At 53.1% G+C, this 14,935-nt stretch overlaps 1 protein-coding gene across 2 annotated transcripts in view; it reads left to right on the forward strand.

The window, feature by feature from the left end:
• Window positions 1-11: 11 nt before the first annotated feature.
• timm10b (translocase of inner mitochondrial membrane 10 homolog B (yeast)) overlaps window positions 12-14,935 on the forward strand; it is a 31,898-nt gene continuing 16,974 nt past the window's right edge. For both annotated transcript variants that reach the window (XM_068032758.1, XM_068032757.1), the window contains exons 1-2: window positions 12-82; window positions 8,596-8,691. In XM_068032758.1, the coding sequence (XP_067888859.1) occupies window positions 47-82; window positions 8,596-8,691 (132 nt within the window). In that variant the 5' untranslated portion in view covers window positions 12-46. The remainder of the gene's footprint in view (window positions 83-8,595; window positions 8,692-14,935) is intronic.

Consider the following 14,935-nt stretch of genomic DNA (forward strand, 5'->3'; position numbering starts at 1 on the left):
GTCAGTGCGGATCACCCGGAAACTACGGGGCAAAGGTCAGAGCAAGATGGCGGCGGCGACGGAGCCCGGACAGATTCGGAATGTGAGGGAAGGGCGAGTGGGTGGAGTGGGAGGGGAGAGAGAGAGGGGGAGGGTGTGGAGAGAGACCCCCAGGGTGAGGGGGGGTTGTTGTTGAGAGAGATCTGAGGGAGGGTGAAGAGAGAGACCCCCGGGGTGAGGGGGGGTTGTTGTTGAGAGAGATCTGAGGGAGGGTGAGGAGAGAGACCCCCAGGGTGAGGGGGGGTTGTTGTTGTTGAGAGAGATCTGAGGGAGGGTGAGGAGAGAGACCCCCAGGGTGAGGGGGGGTTGTTGTTGAGAGAGATCTGAGGGAGGGTGAAGAGAGAGACCCCCGGGGTGAGGGGGGGTTGTTGTTGAGAGAGATCTGAGGGAGGGTGAGGAGAGAGACCCCCGGGGTGAGGGGGGGTTGTTGTTGAGAGAGATCTGAGGGAGGGTGTGGAGAGAGACCCCCGGGTGAGGGGGGGTTGTTGTTGTTGTGAGAGATCTGAGGGAGGGTGTGGAGAGAGACCCCCGGGTGAGGGGGGGTTGTTGTTGAGGGAGATCTGAGGGAGGGTGTGGAGAGAGACCCCCAGGGTGAGGGGGGGTTGTTATTGTTGAGAGAGATCTGAGGGAGGGTGAGGAGAGAGACCCCGGGGTGAGGGGGGGTTGTTGTTGTGAGAGAGATCTGAGGGAGGGAGGAGAGAGACCCCCAGGGTGATGGGGGGTTGTTGTTGAGTGAGATCTGAGGGAGGGTGTGGAGAGAGACCCCCGGGGTGAGGGGGGGTTGTTGTTGAGAGAGATCTGAGGGAGGCAGTGGAGAAAGACCCCCGGGTGATGGGGGGTTGTTGTTGAGTGAGATCTGAGGGAGGGTGTGGAGAGAGACCCCCGGGGTGAGGGGGGGTTGTTGTTGAGAGAGATCTGAGGGAGGCAGTGGAGAGAGACCCCCGGGTGAGGGGGGGTTGTTATTGTTGAGAGAGATCTGAGGGAGGGTGAGGAGAGAGACCCCCAGGGTGAGGGGGGGTTGTTGTTGTTGAGAGAGATCTGAGGGAGGGTGAGGAGAGAGACCCCCAGGGTGAGGGGGGGTTGTTGTTGTTGAGAGAGATCTGAGGGAGGGTGAGGAGAGAGACCCCCAGGGTGAGGGGGGTTGTTGTTGTTGAGAGAGATCTGAGGGAGGGTGTGGAGAGAGACCCCCAGGGTGAGGGGGGTTTGTTGTTGTTGAAAGAGATCTGAGGGAGAGTGTGGAGAGAGACCCCCAGGGTGAGGGGGGGTTGTTGTTGTTGAGAGAGATCTGAGGGAGGGTGTGGAGAGAGACCCCCAGGGTGAGGGGGGGTTGTTGTTGAGAGAGATCTGAGGGAGGGTGTGCAGAGAGACCCCCAGGGTGAGGGGGGGTTGTTGTTGTTGAGAGAGATCTGAGGGAGGGTGAGGAGAGAGACCCCCGGGGTGAGGGGGGGTTGTTGTTGAGAGAGATCTGAGGGAGGGTGTGGAGAGAGACCCCCAGGGTGATGGGGGGGTTGTTGTTGAGAGAGATCTGAGGGAGGGTGAGGAGAGAGACCCCCAGGTGAGGGGGGGTTGTTGTTGAGAGAGATCTGAGGGAGGGTGTGGAGAGAGACCCCCGGGTGATGGGGGGTTGTTGTTGAGAGAGATCTGAGGGAGGCAGTGGAGAAAGACCCCCGGGTGATGGGGGGTTGTTGTTGAGAGAGATCTGAGGGAGGGTGTGGAGAGAGACCCCCGGGGTGAGGGGGGGTTGTTGTTGAGAGAGATCTGAGGGAGGGTGAGGAGAGAGACCCCCAGGTGAGGGGGGTTGTTGTTGAGAGAGATCTGAGGGAGGGTGAGGAGAGAGACCCCCGGGTGAGGGGGGGTTGTTGTTGTTGTGAGAGATCTGAGGGAGGGTGAGGAGAGAGACCCCTGGGGTGAGGGGGGGTTGTTGTTGAGAGAGATCTGAGTGAGGGTGTGGAGAGAGACCCCCAGGGTGAGGGGTTGTTGTTGAGAGAGATCTGAGGGAGGCAGTGGAGAGAGACCCCCGGGTGATGGGGGGTTGTTGTTGAGAGAGATCTGAGGGAGGGTGTGGAGAGAGACCCCCAGGGTGATGGGGGGGTTGTTGTTGAGAGAGATCTGAGGGAGGGTGAGGAGAGAGACCCCCAGGTGAGGGGGGGTTGTTGTTGAGAGAGATCTGAGGGAGGGTGAAGAGAGAGACCCCCGGGTGAGGGGGGGTTGTTGTTGTTGAGAGAGATCTGAGGGAGGGTGTGGAGAGAGACCCCCAGGGTGAGGGGGGGTTGTTGTTGTTGAGAGAGATCTGAGGAGAGAGACCCCCAAGGTGAGGGGGGGTTGTTGTTGAGAGAGATCTGAGGTAGGGTGAGGAGAGAGACCCCCGGGTGAGGGGGGGTTGTTGTTGAGTGAGATCTGAGGGAGGGTGAAGAGAGAGACCCCTGGGGTGAGGGGGGGTTGTTGTTGAGAGAGATCTGAGGGAGGGTGAGGAGAGAGACCCCCGGGGTGAGGGGGGGTTGTTGTTGAGAGAGATCTGAGGGAGGGTGAGGAGAGAGACCCCTGGGGTGAGGGGGGGTTGTTGTTGAGAGAGATCTGAGTGAGGGTGAGGAGAGAGACCCCCAGGTGAGGGGGGTTTGTTGTTGAGAGAGATCTGAGGGAGGGTGAGGAGAGAGACCCCTGGGGTGAGGGGGGGTTGTTGTTGAGAGAGATCTGAGTGAGGGTGAGGAGAGAGACCCCCAGGTGAGGGGGGGTTGTTGTTGAGAGAGATCTGAGGGAGGGTGAAGAGAGAGACCCCTGGGGTGAGGGGGGGTTGTTGTTGAGAGAGATCTGAGGGAGGGTGAGGAGAGAGACCCCCGGGGTGAGGTGGGGTTGTTGTTGGGAGAGATCTGAGGGAGGGTGTGGAGAGAGACCCCCAGGTGAGGGGGGGTTGTTGTTGAGAGAGATCTGAGGGAGGGTGAAGAGAGAGACCCCTGGGGTGAGGGGGGGTTGTTGTTGAGAGAGATCTGAGGGAGGGTGAGGAGAGAGACCCCCAGGGTGAGGGGGGGTTGTTGTTGAGAGAGATCTGAGGGAGGGTGTGGAGAGAGACCCCCGGGTGAGGGGGGGTTGTTGTTGAGAGAGATCTGAGGGAGGGTGAAGAGAGAGACCCCTGGGGTGAGGGGGGGTTGTTGTTGAGAGAGATCTGAGGGAGGGTGAGGAGAGAGACCCCCGGGGTGAGGGGGGGTTGTTGTTGAGAGAGATCTGAGGGAGGGTGTGGAGAGAGACCCCCGGGTGAGGGGGGGTTGTTGTTGTTGTGAGAGATCTGAGGGAGGGTGTGGAGAGAGACCCCCGGGTGAGGGGGGGTTGTTGTTGAGGGAGATCTGAGGGAGGGTGTGGAGAGAGACCCCCAGGGTGAGGGGGGGTTGTTATTGTTGAGAGAGATCTGAGGGAGGGTGAGGAGAGAGACCCCGGGGTGAGGGGGGGTTGTTGTTGTGAGAGAGATCTGAGGGAGGGAGGAGAGAGACCCCCAGGGTGAGGGGTTGTTGTTGAGAGAGATCTGAGGGAGGCAGTGGAGAGAGACCCCCGGGTGAGGGGGGGTTGTTATTGTTGAGAGAGATCTGAGGGAGGGTGAGGAGAGAGACCCCCAGGGTGAGGGGGGGTTGTTGTTGTTGAGAGAGATCTGAGGGAGGGTGAGGAGAGAGACCCCCAGGGTGAGGGGGGGTTGTTGTTGTTGAGAGAGATCTGAGGGAGGGTGAGGAGAGAGACCCCCAGGGTGAGGGGGGGGTTGTTGTTGTTGAGAGAGATCTGAGGGAGGGTGAGGAGAGAGACCCCCAGGGTGAGGGGGGGTTGTTGTTGTTGAGAGAGATCTGAGGGAGGGTGTGGAGAGAGACCCCCAGGGTGAGGGGGGGTTGTTGTTGTTGAGAGAGATCTGAGGGAGGGTGTGGAGAGAGACCCCCAGGGTGAGGGGGGGTTGTTGTTGTTGAGAGAGATCTGAGGGAGGGTGTGGAGAGAGACCCCCAGGGTGAGGGGGGGTTGTTGTTGAGAGAGATCTGAGGGAGGGTGTGCAGAGAGACCCCCAGGGTGAGGGGGGGTTGTTGTTGTTGAGAGAGATCTGAGGGAGGGTGAGGAGAGAGACCCCCGGGGTGAGGGGGGGTTGTTGTTGAGAGAGATCTGAGGGAGGGTGTGGAGAGAGACCCCCAGGGTGATGGGGGGGTTGTTGTTGAGAGAGATCTGAGGGAGGGTGAGGAGAGAGACCCCCAGGTGAGGGGGGGTTGTTGTTGAGAGAGATCTGAGGGAGGGTGTGGAGAGAGACCCCCGGGTGATGGGGGGTTGTTGTTGAGAGAGATCTGAGGGAGGCAGTGGAGAAAGACCCCCGGGTGATGGGGGGTTGTTGTTGAGAGAGATCTGAGGGAGGGTGTGGAGAGAGACCCCCGGGGTGAGGGGGGGTTGTTGTTGAGAGAGATCTGAGGGAGGGTGAGGAGAGAGACCCCCAGGTGAGGGGGGTTGTTGTTGAGAGAGATCTGAGGGAGGGTGAGGAGAGAGACCCCTGGGGTGAGGGGGGGTTGTTGTTGAGAGAGATCTGAGTGAGGGTGAGGAGAGAGACCCCCAGGTGAGGGGGGGTTGTTGTTGAGAGAGATCTGAGGGAGGGTGAAGAGAGAGACCCCTGGGGTGAGGGGGGGTTGTTGTTGAGAGAGATCTGAGGGAGGGTGAGGAGAGAGACCCCCGGGGTGAGGTGGGGTTGTTGTTGAGAGAGATCTGAGGGAGGGTGTGGAGAGAGACCCCCAGGTGAGGGGGGGTTGTTGTTGAGAGAGATCTGAGGGAGGGTGAAGAGAGAGACCCCTGGGGTGAGGGGGGGTTGTTGTTGAGAGAGATCTGAGGGAGGGTGAGGAGAGAGACCCCCAGGGTGAGGGGGGGTTGTTGTTGAGAGTGATCTGAGGGAGGGTGTGGAGAGAGACCCCCGGGTGAGGGGGGGTTGTTGTTGAGAGAGATCTGAGGGAGGGTGAAGAGAGAGACCCCTGGGGTGAGGGGGGGTTGTTGTTGAGAGAGATCTGAGGGAGGGTGAGGAGAGAGACCCCCGGGGTGAGGGGGGGTTGTTGTTGAGAGAGATCTGAGGGAGGGTGTGGAGAGAGACCCCCGGGTGAGGGGGGGTTGTTGTTGTTGTGAGAGATCTGAGGGAGGGTGTGGAGAGAGACCCCCGGGTGAGGGGGGGTTGTTGTTGAGGGAGATCTGAGGGAGGGTGTGGAGAGAGACCCCCAGGGTGAGGGGGGGTTGTTATTGTTGAGAGAGATCTGAGGGAGGGTGAGGAGAGAGACCCCGGGGTGAGGGGGGGTTGTTGTTGTGAGAGAGATCTGAGGGAGGGAGGAGAGAGACCCCCAGGGTGAGGGGTTGTTGTTGAGAGAGATCTGAGGGAGGCAGTGGAGAGAGACCCCCGGGTGAGGGGGGGTTGTTATTGTTGAGAGAGATCTGAGGGAGGGTGAGGAGAGAGACCCCCAGGGTGAGGGGGGGTTGTTGTTGTTGAGAGAGATCTGAGGGAGGGTGAGGAGAGAGACCCCCAGGGTGAGGGGGGGTTGTTGTTGTTGAGAGAGATATGAGGGAGGGTGAGGAGAGAGACCCCCAGGGTGAGGGGGGGTTGTTGTTGTTGAGAGAGATCTGAGGGAGGGTGAGGAGAGAGACCCCCAGGGTGAGGGGGGGTTGTTGTTGTTGAGAGAGATCTGAGGGAGGGTGAGGAGAGAGACCCCCAGGGTGAGGGGGGGGTTGTTGTTGTTGAGAGAGATCTGAGGGAGGGTGAGGAGAGAGACCCCCAGGGTGAGGGGGGGTTGTTGTTGTTGAGAGAGATCTGAGGGAGGGTGTGGAGAGAGACCCCCAGGGTGAGGGGCGGTTGTTGTTGTTGAGAGAGATCTGAGGGAGGGTGTGGAGAGAGACCCCCAGGGTGAGGGGGGGTTGTTGTTGTTGAGAGAGATCTGAGGGAGGGTGTGGAGAGAGACCCCCAGGGTGAGGGGGGGTTGTTGTTGAGAGAGATCTGAGGGAGGGTGTGCAGAGAGACCCCCAGGGTGAGGGGGGGTTGTTGTTGTTGAGAGAGATCTGAGGGAGGGTGAGGAGAGAGACCCCCGGGGTGAGGGGGGGTTGTTGTTGAGAGAGATCTGAGGGAGGGTGTGGAGAGAGACCCCCAGGGTGATGGGGGGGTTGTTGTTGAGAGAGATCTGAGGGAGGGTGAGGAGAGAGACCCCCAGGTGAGGGGGGGTTGTTGTTGAGAGAGATCTGAGGGAGGGTGTGGAGAGAGACCCCCGGGTGATGGGGGGTTGTTGTTGAGAGAGATCTGAGGGAGGCAGTGGAGAAAGACCCCCGGGTGATGGGGGGTTGTTGTTGAGAGAGATCTGAGGGAGGGTGTGGAGAGAGACCCCCGGGGTGAGGGGGGGTTGTTGTTGAGAGAGATCTGAGGGAGGGTGAGGAGAGAGACCCCCAGGTGAGGGGGGTTGTTGTTGAGAGAGATCTGAGGGAGGGTGAGGAGAGAGACCCCCGGGTGAGGGGGGGTTGTTGTTGTTGTGAGAGATCTGAGGGAGGGTGAGGAGAGAGACCCCTGGGGTGAGGGGGGGTTGTTGTTGAGAGAGATCTGAGTGAGGGTGTGGAGAGAGACCCCCAGGGTGAGGGGTTGTTGTTGAGAGAGATCTGAGGGAGGCAGTGGAGAGAGACCCCCGGGTGATGGGGGGTTGTTGTTGAGAGAGATCTGAGGGAGGGTGTGGAGAGAGACCCCCAGGGTGATGGGGGGGTTGTTGTTGAGAGAGATCTGAGGGAGGGTGAGGAGAGAGACCCCCAGGTGAGGGGGGGTTGTTGTTGAGAGAGATCTGAGGGAGGGTGAAGAGAGAGACCCCCGGGTGAGGGGGGGTTGTTGTTGTTGTGAGAGATCTGAGGGAGGGTGAGGAGAGAGACCCCTGGGGTGAGGGGGGGTTGTTGTTGAGAGAGATCTGAGGGAGGGTGAGGAGAGAGACCCCCGGGGTGAGGGGGGGTTGTTGTTGAGAGAGATCTGAGGGAGGGTGTGGAGAGAGACCCCCGGGTGAGGGGGGGTTGATGTTGTTGTGAGAGATCTGAGGGAGGGTGTGGAGAGAGACCCCCGGGTGAGGGGGGGTTGTTGTTGTTGTGAGAGATCTGAGGGAGGGTGTGGAGAGAGACCCCCAGGGTGAGGGGGGATTGTTATTGTTGAGAGAGATCTGAGGGAGGGTGAGGAGAGAGACCCCCAGGGTGAGGGGGGGTTGTTGTTGTTGTGAGAGATCTGAGGGAGGGTGAGGAGAGAGACCCCTGGGGTGAGGGGGGGTTGTTGTTGAGAGAGATCTGAGGGAGGGTGAGGAGAGAGACCCCCGGGGTGAGGGGGGGTTGTTGTTGAGAGAGATCTGAGGGAGGGTGAGGAGAGAGACCCCCGGGGTGATGGGGGGTTGTTGTTGAGAGAGATCTGAGGGAGGGTGTGGAGAGAGACCCCCGGGTGAGGGGGGGTTGTTGTTGAGGGAGATCTGAGGGAGGGTGTGGAGAGAGACCCCCAGGGTGAGGGGGGGTTGTTGTTGAGAGAGATCTGAGGGAGGGTGTGGAGAGAGACCCCCGGGGTGAGGGGGGGTTGTTGTTGAGAGAGAGATCTGAGGGAGGGTGAGGGGAGAGACCCCCGGGGTGAGGGGGTGTTGTTGTTGAGAGAGATCTGAGGGAGGGTGTGGAGAGAGACCCCTGGGGTGAGGGGGGGTTGTTGTTGTTGAGAGAGATCTGAGGGAGGGTGTGGAGAGAGACCCCCAGGGTGATGGGGGGGTTGTTGTTGAGAGAGATCTGAGGGAGGGTGTGGAGAGAGACCCCCAGGGTGAGGGGGGGTTGTTGTTGTTGAGAGAGATCTGAGGGAGGGTGAGGAGAGAGACCCCTGGGGTGAGGGGGGGTTGTTGTTGAGAGAGATCTGAGGGAGGGTGAGGAGAGAGACCCCCGGGTGAGGGGGGGTTGTTGTTGAGAGAGATCTGAGGGAGGGTGAGGAGAGAGACCCCCAGGGTGAGGGGGGGTTGTTGTTGAGAGAGATCTGAGGGAGGGTGTGGAGAGAGACCCCCAGGGTGAGGGGGGGTTGTTGTTGAGAGAGATCTGAGGGAGGGTGTGGAGAGAGACCCCCAGGGTGAGGGGGGGTTGTTGTTGAGAGAGATCTGAGGGAGAGTGTGAAGAGAGACCCCCGGGGTGAGGGGGGGTTGTTGTTGAGAGAGATCTGAGGGAGGGTGTGGAGAGAGACCCCCGGGGTGAGGGGGGGTTGTTGTTGAGAGAGATCTGAGGGAGGGTGTGAAGAGAGACCCCCGAGGTGAGGGGGGGTTGTTGTTGTTGTGAGAGATCTGAGGGAGGGTGTGAAGAGAGACCCCCGGGGTGAGGGGGGGTTGTTGTTGAGAGAGATCTGAGGGAGGGTGTGAAGAGAGACCCCCGAGGTGAGGGGGGGTTGTTGTTGTTGTGAGAGATCTGAGGGAGGGTGTGGAGAGAGACCCCCAGGGTGAGGGGGGGTTGTTGTTGTTGTGAGAGATCTGAGGGAGGGTGTGGAGAGAGACCCCCAGGGTGATGGGTTCTGCCTTTTTGACTTTCCCTTTTCCTGTGTTCTAGTTGCGGGATTTCTTGCTGGTTTACAACAAGATGACAGAAAGTTGCTTCAACAAGTGTGTGACCAACCTCAACTACAGGACCGTCACTCTGGCTGAGGTAATTCCGAGGATCAGAGCCTGCACCTCATCAACATAAGAATTAGGAGTAGACCATTTAGCCCCTCAAGCCTGATTCACCGTTCAAAATGATCATGGCTGATCTACATTAACTCCACTTTCCCACCAGCTCCCCATATCCCTTAACTCTCAGAGAGATCAAACATCAGTCTGTCTCAGCCTGGAATATACTCAAGGATGAAACATCCTCAGAGATCAAGAATTCCAAAGATGCATAACCCTCCGTGTGAAGAAATTTCTCCTCATCTCAGTTCTAACTGGTTGGCACGTTATACTGGGTATACCCCGTGTGCTAGATTCCCCAGCCACCAGAAACAACCTCGCTGTGTCTACTGTTACGATCTCAGTGAGACCGTTAATGTTAAAATACAAGATATGAACTCCCCAGACCAACTTTAAGAATTACATGAGAAGATTTCACGTTTTAAGACTTATTATAACAACTAAACTAAAAATCCCTGTTAACTAAATAGTACTTTGTAAGTAGCTAATACTCCAAATGACAGAGAAAGATATTTTCTTCACTTCTTATAACGATTAAAAACCTCACACCACATTTATACATTACACAGTCCTCCTTAAAGTGATATCTTTGCAGCTAAAAGTCCCAAACTCCTTCCAGTTGCAATGGGTTAGATCTCCCAGGCCTTCTCAAAGTCAATGTCCTCTTCGCTCACTACTTCCAAGCACTTTTGACCTGGACTCCCGTGACTCTCCGCAAACCTCAATTTTTAAATCAGGCTCAAGCGTTTAGCTGTGTCAGTGTTCTAAGAGCAGCTGTTCTTTCTTGCTCTCTGTCTCTCAAGGCTGCCACCCCTGGTCTTTGTTTTCCATTCTTCTTTACAGCCTGCAGTCTTCTCTAAGTCTGTAGAATTTACTGAGAATCAAAAGGTCAATAGTCATTTGATTTTTCAATATGCAGAGCCCACAAGTCTGGCCACAGCCCAACCACCCAGGCCTTCATTTGTTTCCAGGTATTAGTAATTGCCCATTCACATTTGCATTTTCAGAGCCATTGGCTGCTTGTTTACGATCCGAGAGTCTGGGAAAGTAAAACCCGTTGTCCTTCAGGTGTTACGACCTTACATTCTCTGCTTTTCAAAAAGATCTGTGGTCTAAGTTCCCTGTTGTCCTGGTAACCAAGATTCCTGTCTTGTCTTTGGGCAGACTTGGTGTGAGGTCACCAGTTTTCTCCAATTCCATCTTACAGTGTATTTAAAAATGACAGTTTTTAAAACATAAGCTACTAATTTGCATTCATAACATTACCCTGTCAAACCCTATAGAAATTTACTACATTTCAGTGACATAGGCATTCTCCAGAGAACACTGCTGTTGGGCTCACATCAGTTCTGATCACTGCACACATCTTGGCTCTTGGGTTTAAAAATATATCATTTTTATGCTCTGAATGGCGCGGTTGGATGATATTGAATAGTGCAGGTGTTTAGGGTTTCAGGTTCACAGTAGATTAAACACAGCACTTCGGGTGGATAAGGACATTCAAACATAATGGATTGTTGGGGTTAATAGCAAGAGGTATAGAATATAAAAGGTGGGATGTATCACAGAGTTATTACAGCCCAGAAGGAGGCTATTCGGCCATTGGTTCGGCACGGCTCTCTAAATGAGCAATTCACTTAGTGCCATTCCCCCGCCTTCTCTCCATAACCCTGCATAACCTCTTCCTCCTCACAGTTCACAATGCTTCCAAGTTTCGTATCATCTGCAAACTTTGAAATTGTGCTCTGTACACCAAGGTCCAGGTCGTTAATATATATCAGGAAAAGCAAGGGTCCCAACATTGACCCTTGGGGAACTCCACTCCAAATCTTCCTCTAGCCCAAAAAAACATCCATTAACCACAACTCTGTTTCCTGTCACTCAGCCCATTTTGTATCATGTTGCTGCTGTCCCTTTTATTCCATGAGCTATAACTTTGCTCACTAGTCTGTTGTGTGGCATTTTATTAAATGCCTTCTGGAAGTCTATGTACACCACATCAACAGCATTATATTCATCAAACTTCTCTGTTACCTCTTCAAAAAACTCCAGCAAGTTAGTCAAACACAATTTTCCCTTAACAAATTCATGCTGGCTTTCCTTAATTAACCCACATTTGTCCAGGTGCCTATTAATTTTGACCTGAATTACTGTTTGCAGCATTTTCCCCACCACCGACATTAAACTGACTGGTCTGTAGTTGCTGGGCTTATCTTTACATCCTTTTTTGAACAAGGGTGTAGTGTTTGCAATTCTCCAGTCCTCTGGCATCACCCCGAGTTTAAGGAAGACTGAAAAATTATGGCCAGTGCATCCATATTTTCTACACTCACTTCCCTCAGTATCCTTGGATGCATCACATCCAGCCCTGGTGCTTTATCAACTTTAAGTATAGACAATAAAAACAGAAAGTGCTGGAAAAACTCAGCAGGTCTGGCAGCATCTGTGAAGAGAGAAGCAGAGTTAACGTTTCAGGTCAGTGACCCTTCTTTGGAGGGACTCGGGTCGGGCTCGGGTCCACTATGGATCGGTCGGGTTCGGGTCGGGTTATTCTGGAATCCCACCAGTTCCCCTTTATCCACAGCACATGTAACTCTCTCAAAGAACTCCAATAAATTGGTTAAACACGATTTCCCTTTCACAAAACCATATTGACTCTGCCCGATTACCTTGAATTTTTCTAAATGTTCTGCTATAACATCGTTAGCTTCTAACATTTTCCCAATGACAGATGTTAAGCTAACTAGCCTGTAGTTTCCAGCTTTCTGTCTCCCTCCCTTTTTGAATAAAGGAGATACATTCACTATTTTCCAATCTAAAGGAACCTTCCCCGAATCTAGGGAATTTTGGAAAATTAAAACTAACGCATCAACTATTTCACTAGCCACTTCTTTTAACACCCTAGGATGAAGTCCATCAGGACCCGGGGACTTGTCAGCCCACAGCTCAAGCAATTTGTTCAGTACCACTTCCCTGATGATTGTAATTTTCTTGAGTTCCTCCCTCCCTTCCATTTCCTGACTGACAGCTAATACTGGGATGTTACTTGTATCCTCAAAAGTGAAGACCGATGCAAAATATCTGTTCAGTTCATCTGCCATCTCCTTATTATCCATTATTAATTCCCCAGACTCACTTTTTATAGGACCAATGCTCACTTTGTTAACTTTTCTTTTTAAAATGTCTATAGAAACCCTTACTATCTGTCTTTATATTTCTAGCTAGCTTCTCTCGTACTCTAATTTTACCTTCCTTATCAGTTTTTTAGTTATTCTTTGCTATTTTTTATATTCTGTCCAATCTTCTGACCTGCTTCCCATCTTTGCGCAATTATAGGCTTTTTCTTTAAGTTTGATAGTATCTTTAACTGTTTTAGTTAACCACGGATGGCGGGTCCCACCCTTGGAATTTTTCTTTCCCTTTGAAATGTATCCATTCTGTGTATTCCGAAATATCCCCTCAAGTGTCTGCCACTGCATCTCTATTGACCTATCCCTTAACCTGATTTGCCAGTTCGCATTAGCTAGCTCTGCTTTCATGCCCTCATAATTGCCCTTATTTAAGTTTAAAATGTTAATCTTGGACCCACTTTTCTCTCCCTCAAACTGAATGTAAAATTCAATCATTATGATCACTGCTACCTAGGGACACATAACGCCACATAATTGCCAGGCAATGCCTATCTCAAACAAGAGAGAATCTAACCATCTGCTCTTGACGTTCAATGGCATTACCATCACTGAATCCCCCACTATCAACATCCTGGGAGTTACCATTGACCAGAAACTGAACTGGACCAGCCACATCAATACTTATTTTATTTATTTTTATTTAGAGATACAGCACTGAAACAGGCCCTTCGGCCCACCGAGTCTGTGCCAACCAACAACCACCCGTTTTTATACGAACCCTACAGTAATCCCATATTCCCTACCACATACCTACACTCGGGGCAATTTACAACAGCCAATTTACCTATCACCTGCAAGTCTTTGGCTGTGGGAGGAAACCGGAGCACCCGGCGAAAACCCACGCGGTCACAGGGAGAACTTGCAAATTCCGCACAGGTAGTACCCAGAATCGAACCCAGGTCCCTGGAGCTGTGAGGCTGCAGTGCTAACCACTGCGCTACTGTGGCTACAAGAGCAGGTCAGAGACTGGAAATTCTGTAGCGAGTAACTCACCTCCTGTCTTCTCAATGCCAGTCCACCATCTACAAGGCACAAGTGATGAAATACTCTCCACTTGCCTGGATGGATGCAGTTCCAACAACGCTCAAGAGGTTCGACACCATCCAGGACAAAGTAGCCCACTTGATTGGCACCCCATCCACCACCTTCAACACTCACTCCCTCCGCTACTGACACGCAGTGGCAGCAGTGTGTACCATATACAAGATGCACTGCAGCAACTCACCAAGGCTCCTTCGACAGTACCTTCCAAACCCACGACCTCTGCCACTAGAAGGACAAGCGCAGCAGATACATGGGAACACCACCACCTGAATGTTCCCCTCCAAGTCACACACCATCCTGACTTGGAACTATATCGCCATTCCTTCACTGTCACTGGGTCAAAATCCTGGAACTCCCTTCCTAACAGCACTGTGGGTGTACCTACCCCATGTTGACTGCAGCGGTTCAAGAAGGCAGCTCACCACCACCTTCTCAAGGGCAATTAGGGATGGACAATAAATACTGGTCTAGCCAGCGATGCCCGTTGGCAAGATGTAACGAGTGGCGTGCCACAGGGATCTGTGCTGGGGCCTCAACATTTTTACAATTTGTATAAATGACTTGGATGAAGGGACCAAAGGTATGGTTGCTAAATTTGCTTACTAGGAAAGTAAGTTGTGAAGAGGACATGAGGCTACGAAGGGATATAGATAGGTTAACTGAGTGGGCAAAGATCTGGCAAATGGAGTATAATGTGGGAAATTGTCCACTTTGGCAGGAAGAATAAAAAAGCATATTATCTAAATGGTGAGAGATTGCAGAGCTCTGACATGCAGAGGGAACTGGGTGTCCTAGTGCATGAATCACAAAAGGTTAGTATGTAGGTACAGCAAGCAATTAGGAAAGCTAATAAGAAATAGGAGCAGGAGTAGGCCATTCAGCCCCTCAAGCCTGTCCCGCCATTCAATAAGATCATGACTGATCTGTCCCAGGCCTCAACTCCTCTTTCAGGCCTGCTCCGCATAACCCTCGACTCCCCGAGATTTCAGAAATCTATCTACCTCCTCCTTTACATTGTGATCTAGCCTCCACAACTCTGAGGTAGAGAATGCCAGAGATTCACCACCCTCTTGAGAGAAGACATTTCTTCACACCTCAGTTTTAAATGTGTGCTTATTCTGTAACTGTGTCCCCTAGTTTGAGATTCCCCCACCAGTGGAAACATCTTCTCAACATCTACCCTGTCAAGCCCCCTTAAAATCTTATATGTTTCAATAATAGAATGTTATTGTTTACTGCGAGGGGAATTGAATACAAAAGTAGGGAGATTTTGCTTCAGTTATACAAGGCATTGGAGACCACATTTGGAGAACTGTGTACAGTATTGGTCTCCTTATTTAAGGAAGGATGTAAATGAGTTGGAAGCAGTTCAGAGAAGGTTTAGTGGATTAATATTTGGAATGGGCGGGTTGTCTTATGAGGAAAGCTTGGACAGGCTAGGCTTGTATCTGCTGCAGTTTGGAAGAGTAAGAGGCGACTTGATTGAAGCGTATAAGATTCTGAGGGGTCTTGACAGGGTGGATGTGGAAAGGATGTTTCCTCTTGTGGGATAATCTCGAACTAGGGGTCACTGTTTAAAAATAAGTGGTCGCCCATTTAAGACAGAGATGAGGAGAACTTTTTTCTGTCAGGGTCATGAGTCTTTGAAATTCTCTTCATCAAAAGGCGGTGGAAGCAAAATCCTTGAATATTTTTAAGGCAGAGGTAGATAGATTCTTGATAAGCGAGAGGGTGGAAGGTTATTGGGGGGTTGATGGAACTGTGGAGTAATCATTTCTGCCGTGAACTTATTGAATGACGGAGCAGGGTCGAGTGGCCTACTCCTGCTCCTAATTCATATGTTCGTGAATGTTACTTGCCACTTATCAGCCCAAACCTAGATGTTGTCCAGGTCTTGCTGCATATGGAATAGGCAGCTTCAGCATCTGAGAAGTTGCGAATGGTGCTGAACATTGTGCAGTCATCAGCGAACTTCCCCACTTCTGA

The sequence above is a fragment of the Heterodontus francisci genome, chromosome 6 (assembly GCF_036365525.1).
Source record: "Heterodontus francisci isolate sHetFra1 chromosome 6, sHetFra1.hap1, whole genome shotgun sequence".
Classification (NCBI taxonomy): Eukaryota; Metazoa; Chordata; class Chondrichthyes; order Heterodontiformes; family Heterodontidae; genus Heterodontus; species Heterodontus francisci.